Genomic DNA, 19,871 nt, shown 5'->3' with positions numbered 1-19,871 from the left:
GTCCTCCTCCTACATCATTCAAGATGATTATTTTTTATTTTTATGTTTTTTATGTTATTTTAAGTTATTTCCCTATCCACATTTGTTTGCAGAGCACTTGCCATGCTCTTAAGATGAGTTTGCAGAACTCTAGCCCTTTCCATGTTTGTTTTAGGGGCATTTTAGTGCTCAAAAGTTTGGGTCTCCATTGACTTCAATGGGGTTCGGGATCTGGGCAAAGTTCAGGTTAAGTCCGGTTCACAAACCCGGACTTTTTTTTCAATTCTGGTCAAACCTTCCGAACCCGGACATCCAGGTATTCGCTCAACTCTAGTAGCATCCCTTTAACTGGCATACATTCATATATGGGAATATATGCTGCTTAGCAAACCACATTTGTTAGTTAATTGTATGTCCATTTACATAGATGTGTGCCTCTTTGTGATCATCAAATGCATGTAGTAAATGCTCAGAACACATTGGTTGTTCAAAAGCATATATACATTTTCTTTACCAAATCAGGCTCATTGCCTGATCATAAATCCTGTCTGCGTTATACACGTCAAGAGGCAGATTTATTACAGATAATAATGTGTAATCATAACAAAATAAATGTAACTCCGGTTGTGTTCAGAAAGCAAAATCTTAACTAAATTACCTATATACAGTACATTGCAATAATTTTAGAAAACCCCCTTGCTCTGTTCAGAAGAAAACACAGTTTGTTTCACTATATCATTTAACACATGGATTGTTAATTAGAAGTGTTTCTTACGAAAATATTAACTCCTATTGTGGGGATGTCTACACTATTGTATGTTGTGACTTGAATTTTAGTATGATAAAAGCTGTGAACCAATCAGGCAATCCTGAAATGGGATTCCCAGGGGATTTCTGTGCACAAGTTGTATATGAACACCAGGTTGCCATATTTGTAAATTGAATAATCTATAAGTAATGTTTTAATAATTGAAATAAATTTTTTTTTAGTATAGGGTTTTTTTTTTTTTTTTTTTTGCAAAAAATTAAGTTTTCCATTAAAATGCACATTACCTGTTCTAGGCACTTTGATGGGAAGACACCTCCCTGTCACTGTACTATCTGTCAATGAAAACAGTCTTCTCAAAAGTGAAATAGTAACAGGCTGTACCAGCAGTGATGTCACATTTGGCTTCATTTCCCACGAGTTGTCATCTAGATGGAAGGAACACACATAGATTACTTATTTAGATCATCATCTGTTCTTGTGAGAAGAGAGCATCTGTGTTATAGCTAAATTTGTGTATTAGCATATTGTTTAATAAAAAAAAGAATTTACAACTCTTCTGCTGTAATGCTGTCTAGTCAGAGGAGATGTTTATCTCCTAATCACATTTTTTTTTTTTACAAAAACATTTAATAGATATTCTGGTACGTGAAAGTTTTTGTATTCGTTATTTTACTGAGTCTGATGTATACTGCTTAAAGCACAACTACAGTATATGTTTTAGTATATTTTTTAGCGTTGTAAAAAAAGGGGGATGGGTTACAACCTTTATCAGCATTGTATAGTTGTTTATATTCTTGTGTAGAATATTGCTTCCTGACAATTTAGGTTAAATCAAGAAAAATTTCCCCACTTAGTGGTACTCAGACAGAACAGGAAGTTAGGGAACATCCTTCAATGGGGACCCAGGAACAATAAAAACATGAGGGAAAGTTTACCTCTTTTCTGGGTGATGGGTGTCAGAACTGGAACAGAAGTAAGATGTGCTTGGTAGGGGGGACAGACATCATTTAAAATCTGACACAAAAATCTTCTCAAAAGAGACACAATATATAAAGCCCAAAGGGAGTTCTAAACCTTTCCTGCTTACTTACAGCATTTAGATTTTTATAATAGTGTTTTAAAGGATAACTTAATCTTTTTAGAAAAAAATGAATGCACATATTTTTGCAGAAAAATATGTGTTTGTTATTTGTTGCTGCAGGGGCCTAGAAAGCAGCCTGACTGAGGAAGAAGGCATGGCTTGCCTTCAAAACATGTCTCTGAGTGGCTCCTGCATCTCTGACAGTTCCCCTGACAGCTCTCCGAAGGGTTCCCAGCACTGACCCTACAGATCATAACACTGATCTCAGCCAGTGCTGTGGCAGCTGCAGGGGCTCATAAAAGGATACTTCTCATGCTTTTTGACCCAGGATACTGCTTTGCATGTGTAGCACCCTCCTAGACAGGTGATAGGTAAAAGCATCTATTTTGCTCCTGCTGCTTATCAGGGGAGCTGATCTGTTAGTTTTGCCTCTCACATTTTTCCAGGTGTTATTCACTGGGTCTGAGGGAGTGTCCCCACTGTATCCAATGAGGGAGCTTGTTGGACAGTGGAGGAAACCCATCCAGTGACAAATCCTGTTTCATGGTAGTCCCAGTGAGAGGGCATGTGGCAATGCATCCTGGGATTGGCCATAAATAGGGCGGGAGCATGTGACAGGGCATCTTTTGGTGGGAGCAAAGTCCCAGGAGGAGGTGGATGACTGTCTCTCCTCCTGCAGAGTGAGTAAGGTCATCCTGGTGGTCAGCCTAGGGACCAGGAGTGGAGCTGGGCTGCAGAGGATCCAGTGTGCTGACCAGTGGAGCTGCTGGGCAGAGGACTTTGGGAAAAAAAAAGTATCGTGAGTACCAAGGGAACTGCCTAGGGGTCTGCCTAAGAGAGGGGACCACTCCAGAGAAGTCAGGGGATCAAGGAGCCAGCTCACTCAGAGTGTTACAGTAAAGGGGGTGCCATGTAGTGAACTCTGAAGATTAGGAACAAAAGGGGTGCCAGGAAGGGCCCTGAAGTTGTTCAGCAGTGCAGTTCAGTTGCTTCAGAGTATAGATTACTTCAGAGTACAGATTACCTCAGAGAATTACTTCAGTTCTGCGTCACAGCTAGTGACAGACTGAAACCAGCGGCCTAGCCGTGACTAGCTCAATTTCAGTGTTACTCAGTGTTAACCAGCATTAACCGGCATTTACTCAAGGCGTCCCTGCCTATTGTGCATAGTTTTGTTCAGTTGGAGTATCCCACTCATCCCTTTTCCTATCCAAGTTCCTACTAAAACACAAAAAACAAAGAAACTGGACTGATTCTTGTCTGAGGTAAAAACACTTGGAAAATGCCAGATTGTTCTACTGTGGCTAAAGGTAACCCAGGGGGACCCGACCCTGACACATCGGTTATACAAAGTGGGAGGGGCTGGAGGAGACCCCATCTCCTGATCTCAGCATAGGTGTCACTGCTGCTGGAGACACCACAGAATCGGAGACAAAGAGTTTGTGCTAAGTGTTGATGCCCCTGAGCTGCTTCTTAGTTGATCCTTCTGGCTACTGAAGGCTACTGTGGTGGACATGGTGATTTAACCCAGGACCATCAAGTTTCTTGTGTGACGTGCTTAGCCACCTATAACTTGGTGGTGAGGGGGATCTGGTAAGGAGCCAATTGAATCACTTTTTGGGTGCATTTTCTTCTGCGACTCCCTAAAACATGTTACTCTTCTGTGTGGAGATTTCCTTTCTGGGAACTGTAATCATCTTTTATTTCTGACGGATTTTTATGATATACATGGACTTATTGTGCAGATATTTAACATCGGTGACTTTTCTTTTGTCACACATTTTTTTATTTAGCTACATTCACTTTATGGTTATTTATTGATTGTTGCATATCAATTGTCACTACGTAATTCTATGATTAGCGCTGCACCACATTGCTTGGAATACAAACAACAACTTGCTGTAGCCTGCTCTTGCATCCCTTAAAAGCTGGAGTATTAGATTTTCCACAGAGCCCCATACACCATCCAATCAAATTTGATAGATATGCAGCCCCCAACAGGAAGAGCACCAAGTCCGTGTTTCTGTTCCAATAGTCAATTTCTTTTCAATGAATTTAAAGAGAATGATACATTAAAAAATATTTTTTTTTTAGTTTTGACAAAAAAAAAACTGTCAATGTACATAAAAATGTGAATAAATGGAATGGTGCGCTTATTCAAAATATAGTGTACATATAAAAATGTGACAAACATATGTTGATATATAAAACCAACAAGGTAGTGAATAGATAATCAACGTAAAATGTATTTGGGTGACTTTGGCACAAAAACCAAATAAACCAAATAAGTAGTCCAACAGTCCAAAATAAAAGAAAAATGTGTTCTCTTCAATTGTGCTCAGGATTGTTGCAAATTATAATGTGGAAAGTAATCCAAGAAAATCAAAAGACAACTGTGATGTCCCTGTGATGGTGAATTTCCTCCTTACTCGGCGGAAAATAGATAAGTGCAGTAAGTAAATTCCCTGTATTTCAAAATAAACTCTTCACGTGATGTTCACCTCCAACCGTGTATAAACCACCGGTGCAAAAACAATATTGGCCTCTTACCGAATGGATATAAAAAGTGAGCTTGAAAATCACTGCTTTGGAAAATACGCTTATCCCTTCTCCTCCAGATGGGGATAGGTGGCTTTCCCAGTTGATCAGTGTAGATATTCAGTCCACAATCTCTAGTGGTTGAGCATGGTAATGATCTGTAGCATCCTTCAATTCTGCAGCTTCTCTCATAAGTAGTTTGACCGCCTACTCGCTACAACTTGAAGAGCCCGGCAGTCAAACGACTTATGAAAGAAGCTGCAGAATTGAAGGATGCTACTTGTCCTGTTTATCAAGGAGACTGTTTTTTAGGTCTATCTAACATCTGCTAGGGATTTTACATATGCATTTGCAGTAACAAAACTGCATGAAGTATGCACTGATATTAAAATAGAATGTAACAAAAGTAAAGCACTGTAGAGTACTGAGCTGGGGGTATCACAGTGTGCATAAAACCAATCAACCTATTGTGTCAAAACCAATGTACTATAATGGTCACCTCTGTACCTAAGTGGTCAGGGAATATAGATTAGTGTAGGGTTACCTATAGCAGTCCCAGTTCCTATAATCCAAGCAAGCCTAGCCTACTGGTACGTGGCTGCCCCCGGAAATGCCATGTTCACTGGCCAGGAAGTACAGGAGGCTAAAGGACAGAAGAAAAAATGTGTTCCTGTGATTCCAGGAGTGCAGTTGTCCACAGGGGATGGCTGGGACTGGTGTCTCATAGGAACGTAATCAACAGGATGTGCAGATTGGTCAACTCAGGACACAGGCAGAGACATGGTTTGCAAAGAGGCAAAGGATCAGTCCAGGCAGTAGGCAAAGAAGTGATCCAAAAGAGTGCAGAAGTCCCCCTTCTACGATCAGCGGGGAGACATCCGATAGCAGGCTCCTTCCCCTATACGCGTATTGTCATTAACTTGACTTCGTTAGTATATTGTTTTATTGGTGAAGGATTGCACCTCAGAAGATTCACTTTCAAGCACTGGCACTTTTCTATTTTGTGATATTTTTGGTCATTGTGCACCACTTTTGCACACTCTTATAGCACAGGACTTTTATATTTATATATTTGTTCTTTTTGAAAGACTTTTTCAATATTTACTCACTTTAAAATACTTTTTTTCACTATTTGTATTCATTCAGTATGAATGAAATATTATTTATTTATTTCACTTAGATTTACTTATTACTAAATATTTTTCATATTTATAAAATGTATTTATAATATATATACAGTATGTATTCATTCAAGTGCCGCTGCACTCTTTTCGATCTGTTTTTTTATATTTGGTATGCAGTGAAAGATACTTAGTGATAGCAGCCGCTCCAACGATTGCACTTTATATTCAACACTATATTTAATATCATGTTTTTATTGTGTAGAGTATTTTATTTATTTTGAGGTCAGTTATTCCAAGTTTGCACTGATTTTTACTATTTCTATTAAGTAGGCAAAGAAGTGACCAGCAAACAGGCTAGTATTGGTATAGGCAGCAGACAGAGGCAGCACTGCACTGGTGTGGTGGTGATCAGGGACACTGTAACTGGTGTGGCGGTGATTAGGGACAATATGACTGGTGTGGTGGTTATCAGGGACAATATGACTGGTGTGGCAGTGATCAGGGATACCATGAATAGGTGGTGGTTCAACCCTTTGGTTAAACAAAAAAATATGTTCAATGTATAACTAGCCTAAGCTAAGAAGATTTGCTGGTGAACCTTCCATTACCCCCACCCAGCACAATTTCTCCCCATGTCCATAGTCCAAATATACATAAGTAATAGGTATGCACCTTTGAGAAGCAAGTTCTATTTTAATTCCTGGGCCTTTCTGCATGGTTTTAGGTGTAACGACACAGGGGTCCACAATTGTCACAAAGGCTTCACTATCCTTGAAACCTATCACCATTCTCCCTTTTACCCTTCCATGTTGCAGATGAGATTTTCTCAGTTTAAAGTGGCCAGGTACAAAAGGGTGAATAGCATGTTCTCCGGGTGGCCTTTATGCAATATTAAGTCCAGGAAAATTACCATGTATTGAGGTAGGAAGCTCTTCAAGCTCTATGTACTGGCCACTGAAATACCACTGCTGACTTTGGTTGATTGATTAGTAGATGAACTCCATCAACCCAGAATAAATGCACGTGGAGCTGAGCTCTACAGAATACCTAAGCAGTGATGATGAAGGTCTGTCTTCTATCAGCAAGGCCTCTACATAGGAAATAGTTGCACCCCCTGAATTTTCTGATGACTTCTTGAGTGGCAATTTGATGAAATATGTCTAGTTTGGCTAAATGTATTTATTTTGTTTTTTGTTTTTTTTTTCCAAAAAACACTGTTTGTTACTTGCAGTCTTTGAAGCTTTGCACTGTATATGAGGACTACATTGAGCATCTTCAGGTTTAAAGTGGTATTAAACCCCAAAACAAAAATGAAACACATTGCAGCTTAACACTCCTTAGACATGGTTGCTGCATTATTTTTTTTCCCCTTTATTTCTTTCTTTAGTGTTGCATATTTTATAATTCAATATTTACAGTATTTCTTTATTTACTCGTCTTAATCATTCTGTAGCATTCACTTTCTATCTCTTTCTCTCACAGTTGTGTCCTCTTTCCTGAAACTCTCTTTCCTTCACCACTCTTCTCCACCCCACAGCTTATACTGTATATATCACCCTCACTTTGGTCTTCCCCTTATTACTGCACTCATCAACTCCTGCTAATTCTGAACCCACATACTAATAAAATTCACAGTACACTGAGGCACGTTTCTTCATATAAATCATACTCCTATATTACTTGTGTTTCCCCTAACTTCTGGAGATATATCCCCAATCCCGGAGCCTCCATTATTTACTTGGGCCAACATGCCCATCACCCCATGCCCTCCTGGCAGCAGCTCTAATACACACAATTTAGTATATATGCCTCTTCTTCCCAAAACCAGCCTCCTCTTCTCATGCACCCTTTGGAATGCTTGCTCGGTCTGTAAAAAACATACCCCTGTTCATGGCCTTTTTATAACTAACTCCTTTTATCTATTTGTTGATACTGAAATCTTGCTTCAAGAATCCAACCCTGTTTCTCCTACTTCCCTCTACCACGGAAAGAAGGTGGCATTGGAATCCTATTCCCATAAATCACCTTTCAGGTTTGTCACTCATCTTCCCCTCTGTCCCTCTCCTCATTTGAGGCCCACTATATTTGACTATTTTCTCCAGTATCTTTGAAAATTGTTGTGATCTATTAGCCTCCTGGACTGGTTTTAACCTTCCTTGATGACTTATCTGCCTGGCTGCCCTACCTTACTCTCCCCCATGATTGCTACAATCTTACGCAGAGACTTCAACATCTCTGGTAATGCTAACATTATTATTATACAGGATTTATATAGTGCCATCAGTTACTCAGCACATTACAACATAAGGGCAGATACAGTAGTACAATTACAATACAACTTAATACTGGAGGAATCAGAGGGCCCTGCTCATTAGAGCTTGTATTCTCCAACCTATGCACTCTGTGCAACCTCTCCAACAATCTTTTTCCTCTCCCCGATCACTACCTTATTTTCACTTTCCTCCTGTCTAATACCTCCTTTTCACTCAACCATCCAAAAGTTACTTATAGAAACCTTCACCACTTTACCATTTTTCTTCTCTTTTCTGTTACTGACCACCTCTATGACAAAATCTCACCCCTGTCCTGCCTACGTGGTGGTGTCCCTTAAAACGCGTCAGCTCAGCCATATAGTTGCTGACACCACCACGTCATCCAGTACAGGGGTTGCCTGGATACTTTGGAGACGACCGGTTCCATTGTGTTTTTATGTGTTATATCATCACTCATTTGTGAGTATAATATGTGTTGTCTTTGGATCTTAATAAACCTTTTTTAGTGGTAATGCACAAGGTCAATTCTTTTGCTGTTGTCCCTTAATATTCATACCAGACCAAAGGATGTGTGAACCTCCAAGCTGTTTCTTTCATGTAGGTGTGCCCTATTAACCTGCATAGCAGACCCTCATCTGATCTAGGGGTCTAGTATAGATAAATGGAATCCTCAGTCATTTTTTTTATAAACAAAACAAAGCTGCTGGGGGCTGTCATTTTGCCAGCAATTTAAACAAACGTTTTAGATGTCAGTGTTGCTGCAGTAAGTTCCTTTACATTGCATAGATGGGCCAGGGCAACTGCCATGCATGTTATTTTATTTCTACATTTAAATTTTTTTCAATTTAAGCATTACTTAACCACTTGACCTCTGGAAGATTTACCCCCCTTCACGACCAGGTCATTTTTGCGATAAGGCACAGCATTAATTTAATTGACAATTGCGCCGTCATACGACACTGTACCCAAATACAATTTAAGTCATTTTTTTCCCCCACAAATAGATTTTCTTTTGGAGGTATTTGATAATCACTACATTTTTTATGTTTTGTGCTATAAGCAAAAAAAAACCAACAATTCTGAAAAAAAAAAAAACAAAACAAAACAATATTTTACATTTTCTGATATAAAACCTATCCAATAAAAAAAGTTAAACAAATCTAATTTCTTTATAAATTTAGGCCAACATGTATTTTTCTAAATGTTTTTGGTAAAATAAATCCCAATAAAAGTATATTAATTGATTTACGTGAGCGTTATAGCATCTACAAACTTTGGGATATATTTAAGTTTTTTTTTTTGTTTTTTTTTTATATACTAGTGCTGGCAGTGATCAGTGGCTTATAGCAGGACTGTGATATTGCGGCAGTGACACTAATACAGTGCTAATATGCACTGTAACTGTACACTAGCTGGGAAGGGGTTAAACATCTAGGGCTATCAAAGGGTAACTGTGTGCCTAGCCAGTATTTTTGTGTACACAATGTGCTGCTTTTACGAGGGGAAGAGATGGATTCAAGTCCCTACTTTGCAGAGACACAGAATACATCCCTTCCCCCTGTCAGACCTGAGATACAGTATGCCTTGTTTACATAGGCATGCCTCAGTTCTCTGTGTATTGCTGATGATCAGCGGGTGCCAGAGGACATTGAGTGCTCACAGTTGGTGTCTGTGTGCCCTCTGCAGGCAGAAGTGCAGAATCACGTATATATAAATGATTCTGCACAGGAGAGCCGCCCTGTAGCAGTAAAACTGTTTGGGGTGGACGTTAAGTGGTTAAATCAATGTTTCCAGCCAAATTGTTTTTTATGCTCTGGTATCTTTTCCCCAGTGCAGTTCCAAGCCTCGCATATCCACTTGACAATACCTTGAGTGATAACCTATAAAGTGGCCAGTAATGATTTTTATCATTCAACTCCTATTGACTTTAAGGAGGTTAGCTATTGTCATTTAAACGTGAGTCTCCATTCACACTTGAGCGACTTGTCATGTGACTTTAGACATCAAAGTCATATGACGAGTCAAAACCTATTCTCTTCAATGACACCCATTCAAATCAGTGTAACTTACAGTTGCAGCGACTTTGAAAAGTCGCATGCACTTCTTTGGCGCAACTTTTGATGCAACTTTGGTCCATAAAATTTAAAGTGGGATCAAAGTCACATCAAAAGCTGCTTCAAAGTTGCACTGGAAACTGTGTGGGTAAGGAGACGTGCTAATGTGAATGAAGCCTTAATTATGTTCACTAAACCCTGCTCGAACCAAACCCAGGTGTGTTCAACTCATCACTCCTTACAATCTTAACACACCTGTGGTGTCCAATTAATATAATTTTTAATTAAAAAAAAATGATGCTTCTGTACGGAGTTGTTCAAATTACCTTATGTATGCTCTTCTCTGCTGAACTTAATCCATGTTATCATTATGTACTGTCACAAAAACATGCAGCGCTCTCCTTCAATAAAGTGCGTTCAAATGAAAGTGCATAAATAAATATCTGACAACAGTGTAAAAATCATCTATATAAAATAAATTTATGGGAGTCCATCTTTTGTTTTAAATATATACACAGTTCATTAAAAAATGATTCATGTCCGTGAAAAAAAGTGCAGTCCCATACAACAGAAACAGCCTCTGATCACCAGAGTGCCCTTCAGCCCACCTGCTTGAATGGATCTCACTAAGTAAATATAATGTGCTTTGGAGTGTTATAAGTGGTACCGCTCCCACTGGCTGTACACTCCAACTCCGTGGCTCTCAGCAGCTCTCAGCTTGGTGTCAATCATATAAGAGGCAAGAGTAAAGAACTATAGTGCAAATTTTGCGATATAAAAATCCAATTACATTTCAGAATTAAAAAACAAGGATTTCACAATACAATCCTCTGCATACACAGCTCCACGTAGTGTCAGCGTCATTACGTCACCGTGAAATGCTCGTTTTTTTGCTTCTGAAATGTGAGTTGATTTTTACATGGAAAAAAATACTTTCTTTTTAGCGATTTACACTATGGTTCTTTCCTCCTGCCTCCTATATGATTGACACCATGCTGAGAGCTGCTGAGAGACAAGGACTTGGAGTGTACAGCTGGTGGAAGTGGTGCCACTTATAACACTGCAAAGTGCATATAGACCCTCTTTAATAAGTGAGGTCCATTCAAGCAGGTGAGAAGACACCCATAGGTGGGGGGCCCTCTGGTGATCAGAATCAATTGCTGAGGGGTTTTTGGAGTATGCGACTGCACTTTTTTTCACTGACATTGAATCATTGGACACTATAATTTGAATGCACTTTATTAAAAGAGAGCGCTGCACTTTTTTGTGACTATATACATGTTTATTGCATTTTGTACAGGTGGTTGGATGCATAGTGGTGCTAGCTGCTTTCTATAGTATACCGAGTTGAGTAATAGGTGGTTTATACACAGAAATAGCACAGAAAGTTTTTTCACATTTATATCATTATGTACTGTGATGGATAAAGTCAATGATTACATGGCGCTCTCTAATGGTGGGTGGCATACCATGAGGTGAAGAGGTAAACATATAGAAAGTAAAAAATGGGTAGAAAAATATAAAAAAGGATGAGGTGGAAGGGGGGAGGGGGCCCATGAAAAGCGGCTGCCAGCTGGAGCAAGGAGAGGCTCTGAGGAGAATAAACAAAAAGAAAGCAGCACCAGCTTAGTGAAGCATAAGGTTTATTGATACAAAAAACACATAGTGACTTACTCTTAGGTAAGTAAAGGCCGGTACGGTAGGTGAATGGGATCATCCATTAGGCGGTGATGAAGGAGCACGGATGCTCCGAAAGCTAGCAACGCCCATCTTTCCACCTCACAGGAAGTGATGTCAGGCTGACAGGAAGTAGGAAGTGGAGCCCCACTGAGAGTCCTCCACCACCACAGCACCATCAGACATGCTGCCAGACAACAGCCTCCACGCACCACCGGCACCCCGCACCCCTCCTTTCTGCAACGGTATCCAGGACAAGAAGATGGATGATCCCATTCACCTACCGTACCGGCCTTTACTTACCTAAGAGTAAGTCACTATGTGTTTTTTGTATCAATAAACCTTATGCTTCACTAAGCTGGCGCTGCTTTCTTTTTAAGAGAAAGAGGGGCGCACCGACCTAGTGCATTACCATAAAACCATTTATTAAAATATTAAAAAGTGTACAAAGTACTCACAAAACTGGTGTGGTACAACACACATCAAATTAGCATATACAGTCTCCAAAGTAGCCAGGTCCCACACTTTTTAATATTTTAATAAATGGTTTTATGGTAATGCACTAGGTCGGTGCGCCCCTCTTTTTCTTTTTTGTCTTTTCTATCAGTGGTTCTGGATACCCTTGATCCTGAAGGGGGCAGCAAGACCAAACAGCTCTCTCTACATCTGAGTTAGTAGTGCACCTCTTTCTACTCCATCAGACAGAACTCGAGCGCAGGAGGTTTTGTTTTGCTGCTTTCTTTTTGTTTGTACTGTGATGGAGTCTGGGCCAAACTGGCACATGGGGTGGTGTATATGTCACCCTAAATGCAGATTGGAGCAGTTATGGGCTCCAGGGAAGCTTTGTGAGGAATAAGGCCCACCTCCTTTTAGGCACCCACAGTCCCCAAATCTACCTGCTTGAATGCATGACTCATTAAAAGGGCTGGAAGCTCACATTGAAAACTGTGCTGTGAGTTTGATGGACTGTAGAGAACATGGAGGGTTCACCCACCAGTCTGGAACTCATTGAGACTAAATGAAAGCTTACTGCAAGGACTAACACTTATTGAAGTAGGCAGCTGTTTAATTTTGTTTTAGGCTGATGTGAAACTGTTATATTTGGGCATCTGAAAATAAAATTGTGTTAAAATGCTCCATAAAGAGTTTGCATGCTATAGATGCCACAGAGCTACCACCTAAGCAAGTCCCCTGCCACATGATGTATATGCATAACCATTGAAACAGTTGAAAGTGTCAGGTTTTTGCATGTCTATGTTGATGCCTACATTATAAAGAAAAATTCTATGCCACTTTACTACTACTTAGACTTGTTTCATCATGTTTTTAAGTTTCTTCTCAGCCGAGGAACATGTATTAAAGAACATTTGAAATTGTGTGATATCTGAAAAAAATCTGTTGCATTATATAAATAAATAAATAATAATAAATATCTCCTTTTTATAAAACTCAAGGCATTTCATTTTTGGAAGCATCTCAAGCATGAAAAAACACACGTCTATGCATCTTTGTGCAATTCCCATGACTATAATGCCCATTTAATGTACTGTAAGAAAAAACTGTCAGTCTCATTTTCAAGTATTTAAAAAAGATTTAAAGTAGCAGATGTATTTTTTGAACATAAAGTTGTTATGACACAAGTACATGTCAAAACATCTTAAAGAAATGAAGCTAAATTATATTTAACATAGTTGATTGGTGGAATATATGTATCATTTCAACATGTCTATTTGAGTGAATCTCTATTTGCAGATAACTTGGTAAGGATTGGGGACATATGCTTTCCTTGTGGCTGGGTCTACATAATATGTTGCATTTACCATTTTTCTCTAGTGCTTGTTGTATTAATAGTATTGTGTTGTTTTATTTTGTTCAAATGTTTTCCTGTTGATACATAAACTTATATGGTGAGTTCTATATATATATATTTTAACCACTTCAGCTCCGGAAGGTTTTACCCCCTTAATGACCAGGCCATTTTTTGCGATTCGGCACTGGGTTGCTTTAACTGACAATTGCGCGGTCATGCGAAACTGTACCCAAACACAATTAATATCCTTTTTTCCTACAAATAGAGCTTTATTTTGGTGGTATTTGATCACCTCTGCGTTTTTTTTTCTGCTACATATTTTTGGTATAAAAAAAAAAAATCCCAAAAAGCGTATAATAATTGGTTTGCTCAAAAGTTATAGTGTTTACAAACTACGGGATAGATTTGTGGACTTTTTATTTGTTATTAGTAATGGCGGCAATCAGCGACATTGTCTGACAAATCTTACACTAAGTGAAACTTTTTGGGGACCATTGACATTAATACAGTGATCAGTTCTAAATAATATGCTGGGGGTAATCAAGGAGGTAAATGTGTTCCCTAGATGTGCTTACTAACTGTGGGGGGGGATTGAACAGAGGCAGAGAGAGTTCTGTAATTCAGCTTAGCTGAATCACACAATCTTACATTGTTTACATTCCAGACAGCTCTCCTGTCAGTGTTGCCGAAGATCGCGGGAGGCCGGTGGCAAACGAGCCCACTCCTCCCACGGTCTGCCTCCCGCTGTGTCCAATCACAGCGGGAGCGCGTCTTCGGCGGCCTGCGCAGTCTAAACCGTGTGCAAATAATCACGTAGATCTACATGATTTTGCGCAGCCGAGCTGCCCTGCCACAGTAAATCTGCATGGGGCGGTCGTCAAGTGGTTAATTCCAAGCCTGAATTTTCTGTTTTTAGAACTCAACATCCCTGTAGTCACTTAATTGACCCAAGATTTATTTGTCTGCATTAAGGCTGGGTTCAAACTATTGCGATGTGGGAACTAGTGCAATTCCGGTGCGGGTTCCCGCATCACATGTCTCTCGTAGGTGTACAGTTGCGGGTTTCAATACAAAGTTAATGACACTCCCAGATCGGTTCTCAGTGCGAACTGCCCAATGGTGCAAGAATCTGATCCCATAGGTTTAAACACCCATCAGTTACGATTCCAGTGCGAAAATTCATCTGTATGGCTGAATTCACATCGCAAAGAAAATGCGGTTCAAATCACATGTGATGTCTGACATCACAATAGTCTGTACCCAGCCTCAGAGATTGTTTACCTTGCATATTTACAAATGAGGATTCAAGGCTAAATGTGAATGTGCACATGCAAGTAAAAAATGGTGGATATTTAAATTGATAACAAAACCATGAATAAAACCAATGTTTCCTCCTCCCCGCCTTGGAAGTCACCTTGTTTCAATGTGAAAGAACAAGGACCTCTTCCCCATACCAGGTCCTTAAAGCGGAGTTCCACTCAAAAGTGGAAATTACGCTTATCTGATACTTCCCCCCATCCGATGCCACATTTGGCACCTTTCGGGGGGGGGGGGGGTGGGTACCTATTTTTTGACAGGGGAAAAAGGGAAAAACTATACTTTAAGCAATGTCTGCGTTTTGAGTGTCCTATATCTTTTCCCTGATGGCAACAGGACAAACACACTGTAACCTGGATGGGTTGGATCACTGGCATATGCTGTGTCCAAAGTCAGTGGCTTCAGTGGCTCCGTACCTATGACCCGCTGTGCTATTTTCGCCACACGAGACCGGCACTTCTTGTCCTCTGCCCTGCACCTGGCATACCATACTACAACGCAGTGGATAAGAATACTCTCAATGGTACAATGATAAAAATTGACCAGAAGCTTTAAGGGCAATCCAGCCTGCTTCACTCTCTGAAGGAAAAACTGTCTCTGCTTCACTTTTTTTTCACTAGACCCTGACAACTCCCTTGTAATATGCAATGAATACCATCATAACATATGTGTTTGATTGCTCAAGATGTGTCAAGGCAGTATGCAAAGTAATATAAATTGCATCATCTGTGGATCTGTTTGCATGATAGGCAAACTGTTAGGCTGCATTCACATGTCAGCGTATGATCGCGGGCAGAACCGCCGCGGTTCCGCCCGCGATTCGGAGATTTATTGCAAATCGCGGGACGCCTAGCATTGCCCGTTGATTTGCAATAGCCCCCCAAACGCCGAGCGATGTTGCCGCGATTTACGCCCGCCGAATCGCGGCAACATCACGCAAACAAAATCGCGGGACGCAATACGCTCCAAAAAAGTACAAGAGCTTCTTTGGAGCATATTGCGTCCCACGATTTTGTTTGCGCGATGTTGCGCGATTCGGCGGGCGTAAATCGCGGCAACATCGCTCGGTGTTTGGGGGGCTATTGCAAATCAACGGGCAACGCTAGGCGTCCCGCAATTTGCAATTAATCTCCGAATTCGCGGGCGGAACCGCGGCGGTTCTGCCCGCGATCATACGCTGACATGTGAATGCAGCCTTACTTATCCAGATCAATAGGAATGCTTTCTATAAGATGTGATAATACAAGCCTCTCAGAACATTTCATAATGATAGGAGTTAGGGCAACTTGACAATAACTATTTAACCTCCCTGGCGGTATGATTATGTCAGGAATTACATACCAAAAGCGGTACAATTCTTTTCATGGAAATTTGGCGTTATGTATTATAGGCCTACAATTCTTAGTAATTACTGACTTAAACCTGACCAAAATAAGACTCTAGTAGACATCCCAGATGTGATAAATTTGAAACACAAACGCATGAATTATAATCGAATCAATATTATTTTATTATTTAATATATAATATATATAATAAAATTATATTGATTAGATTGTAATTCATGCATTATATATTATATATAGATATATGTGTGTGTGCATATATATATATATATATATATATATATATATATATACACATATATATATATATATATATATATATATGCATATATACATATATATGCATATATATATATATATATATATATATATATACCATATAAAATGTGTTTTGTGTTTTGTGCAACGTTTTTTTTTTTTTTTTTTGAATTTCCCTCCCTAGTTCCGCTCCCATGCAGCATTGCTGCTGCAGGGAACGGAACTAGGAAGTGATCAGACCGACGGAGGGACGGAGGAGCGGCGGGACTCTCGGCTGGCGATCTCAGCAATGAGAGATCATCGCTGGATCGCCAGGATAAGGTAAGAGAACACCGCTGCGCTCTCTGCAATCCACCCCGAGCGTGACTCGGGGTTACCGATCCTGATATGAAAAATCAACCCCGAGTCACGCTCGGGATTACCGCTAAGGAGGTTAAGCATGTTACTGCTGATTTTTTAGATATTGGGATAATAGTAGTAGATTTAAAACAAGAAGGTACTGTAGCCTGTTGTAGTGACAAATTTAATATATCAGTAAAAAAAAAAAAACACGCTAACTGGTCTGCACATATCCTCAGTATATTGCCTGATATTCCATCTGGCTCTATTGACTTTCTGATGTCAATCTTCCTCAAATTTGAGTCCTGTTGCCATTCTGATGTCAATCTTCCTCAAATTTGATCTGACCTCATGTGTTTTTAATACCAATAAATGGTCGCCTTCCACTCGTTTTTTACTATGGAATTCACATCTTAGATTTTGATCCTCAAATCCTCAAATAATTGATTTAAGGTGTCAGGGAGTACTTTACAAACCTGTGTATTGCTAGATTTAAAATCTACCATTGCTTTAATCCCCTTCCACATGCTACAATACCTTTGATTTTCAAAAAATAAAATTCAGTGTGCTCTTGATATCTACTCTTAGCCTCCTTAATGTCTTTCTTTAATTCATTCTGAGCTTTCCTGTAGGCTATAGGGTCACCTGATTAAAAGGCCAGATCTCTTGCTCTAAGCTGAGCCCTCACTTTACCATACAGGCATGGCTTTTGATTTGCCTTAATAGTTTTTGTAACCAGAAACATCTCCATACAAAAGTGAATATAAGCTAGAACAGATGAAGCCTATTCCTCTAAGTCTGCATCCTGTAAAAATACACTATATTACCAAAAGTATTGGGACACCTGCCTTTACACGCACATGAACTTTAATGGCATCCCAGTCTTAGTCCATAGGGTTCAATGTTGAGTTAGTCCACCCTTTGCAGCTATAACAGCTTCAACTGTTCTGGGAAGGCTGTCTACAAGGTTTGGAGTGTGTCTATGGGAATGTTTGACCATTATTTCACTTTTCATCACTACAGTCACACACAGCACCAGGGTGCAGTTTCAGGTTGCCACATAGGTAATGACACAGGACAGGAGGATGCCACTCCACACCTGGACCAACATCCACCTCTACTCCAAGCAATCAACCTGACCAATAACAAAAACAACCATCAAACCCGCATTTAAACTATCAGTCAAACAAACCAACAACCAAACAATCAAATCACCAGACAGAGTTACAGACAATGATATGGCACAGCAGGATAATGTACCCTGCTACACTGCATAAATGGTTCAAGAATGGTTTGAGGACCACAACAATGAGTTTGGCATGTTGACTTGGCCTCCAAATTTTCAAGATCTCAGTGCAATCAAGCATCTTAGGCATATGCAGGAAAGACAAGTCTAAACAATTGAGGCCCCACCTCACAACATACAGGACCTAAAGGATCTGCTACCAATGGCCCGGTGCCTGATACCACAGCATACCTTCAAAGGTCCAGCGGCCTCCATGTTTTTTTGCGACAAAAGGGGCTGTTTTGGTGACAAAAGTGGGACCTAATTAATATTAGGTGGGTGGTCATAAAGTTATGGCTGACTGGTGTATATCAATGCAACATCTGACAGGGATTAGTTATGCTTTAACAGTAGAAACCTGACAGTGGTGGTTATAGTTCTTCCCAATTCTATCAAAACATTTTTTGGCTAGACATACACTTTTTTATTCATTCTCTTTATATATAATATATTTTATGTTTGGTTTGGATTGCATTTTACTATTGCACTCATTCTCTATTTTTGTTCTTCTTTTGTTTCTATAACCCATCATTTTATCTTAGAATTAAGCATCATTTTAAAGATTAACATTTATTTCTTCTGATTAATAATAATTGCTTTGCCATAAAAGGTATCAATTAAATGATTCTTGCCATTATTTTATTACACTTGATTTATATTACCGTCCGTATGTTCATTAGAAACTTGCAACAGAACTTCACAAATCTATTCTAGAGGACACAGTGTGAAACAAATGTAGAGAATCAGTAACACCATTACAGGGAGCTGCATGAATTTCTTTCTCACTTCCTTGCAAAGTGGAATTAGTGCCACCACCTAATGGCAACATAAAGAAACAGTTTCTGTAAATTGTATGGTGCTAGAGTGATGACACTGTAATAATAACTTGAATGATACCATTCTGTTACTTGTGGCAATGATTTTATTAAATGATGAAAGAAACAACCTTTTCCATCTGACTTACCACCCTTTAAAAATAATGACTGTAATAGGAATTGCCAAATGCAATTTGTATTTATAATTTGTATTTCCTGGACTAATCATTTTCTAGGGTAGATTAATCCAGAAATACATTTATTTTTCAAGATTACTTGCAGCAAGGAAAGAAAACTATATCCCTTCAGCTATGTACAAGAATGCCCACTGCAGTCACTTTGCGTAATGAAATGTATATTATTTGCTGCAATGGCTGTTGATCACAGTGCTTTTAAAAGACCCCCTGAGATGTTCAAGGCTAGTTACAGTAATGTAGCTTAGGACAACTTACACTGTGTGCTTAACCGCTTGCCGCCCAGCCGCCGTAGTTTTACGGCGGCAGGTTGGCTCTGTCCTGCGCAATGACATACCTGTACGTTGATTTGCGGGACCAGTAGTGCACGCACCTATTCACCACAGGGGAAGTTAATCAGCGGGTCCAGTGGCTGCATTGTCCATCGGGCACCCGCAATCGCTCCCCGTTGAGACAGAATGGCGGTCTGCCATTGGAAACATGGCAGAACGCTGTTCTGTCAGTTATTAACACAGGGATCCTGTGTTCCTTTTATTTAGGAACACAGGTCTCTGTGTTCATGCAGCAAGCCCATCCTCCCACAGTTAGAAAGCACCCCCCTAGGGACATATCTAACCCTTTTATCACTACTGGTGTTAACCCCTTCCCTGCCAGTGTCATTAGTACAGTAACAGTGCATATTTTTATCACCGATTATTATAGTAATGTCACTGGTTCCCCCAAAAGTGTCAGAAATGTCAGTTAGGTGTCCAATATGTTCGCCCCCATCCCGCTAAAAATCACTGATCGCCACCATTACTAGTAGAAAAAAAAAATAAAAACAACATAAATCTTTCCCTTAGTTTGTAGACTTTTGTACAAACCAATCAATGTACACTTATTGGGATTTTTTTAAACAAATTGCTAGCTAGCAACGCCCATCTTTCCCTCCGCCTCACAGGAAGTGATGTCGGGCTGACAGGAAGTAGGAAATGGAGCCCCACTGAGAGTCTTCCACCACCACAGCACCATCA

At 39.8% G+C, this 19,871-nt stretch overlaps 1 protein-coding gene across 1 annotated transcript in view; it reads right to left on the bottom strand.

The window, feature by feature from the left end:
- The window catches only part of NAALADL2 (N-acetylated alpha-linked acidic dipeptidase like 2), a 1,571,070-nt gene that overhangs the window by 581,196 nt on the left and 970,003 nt on the right, over window positions 1–19,871 (bottom strand). The window contains exon 6 of the mRNA XM_082249039.1: window positions 1,033–1,173. Coding sequence (XP_082105165.1) covers window positions 1,033–1,173 — 141 coding nt within the window. The remainder of the gene's footprint in view (window positions 1–1,032; window positions 1,174–19,871) is intronic.

The sequence above is a fragment of the Pelophylax lessonae genome (assembly GCF_965119305.1).
Source record: "Pelophylax lessonae genome assembly, chromosome: 3".
In the NCBI taxonomy this organism is placed as follows: Eukaryota; Metazoa; Chordata; class Amphibia; order Anura; family Ranidae; genus Pelophylax; species Pelophylax lessonae.
The sequence above is the reverse complement of the archived record's forward strand: the minus strand, read 5'-3'. Positions and strand labels throughout refer to the sequence as shown.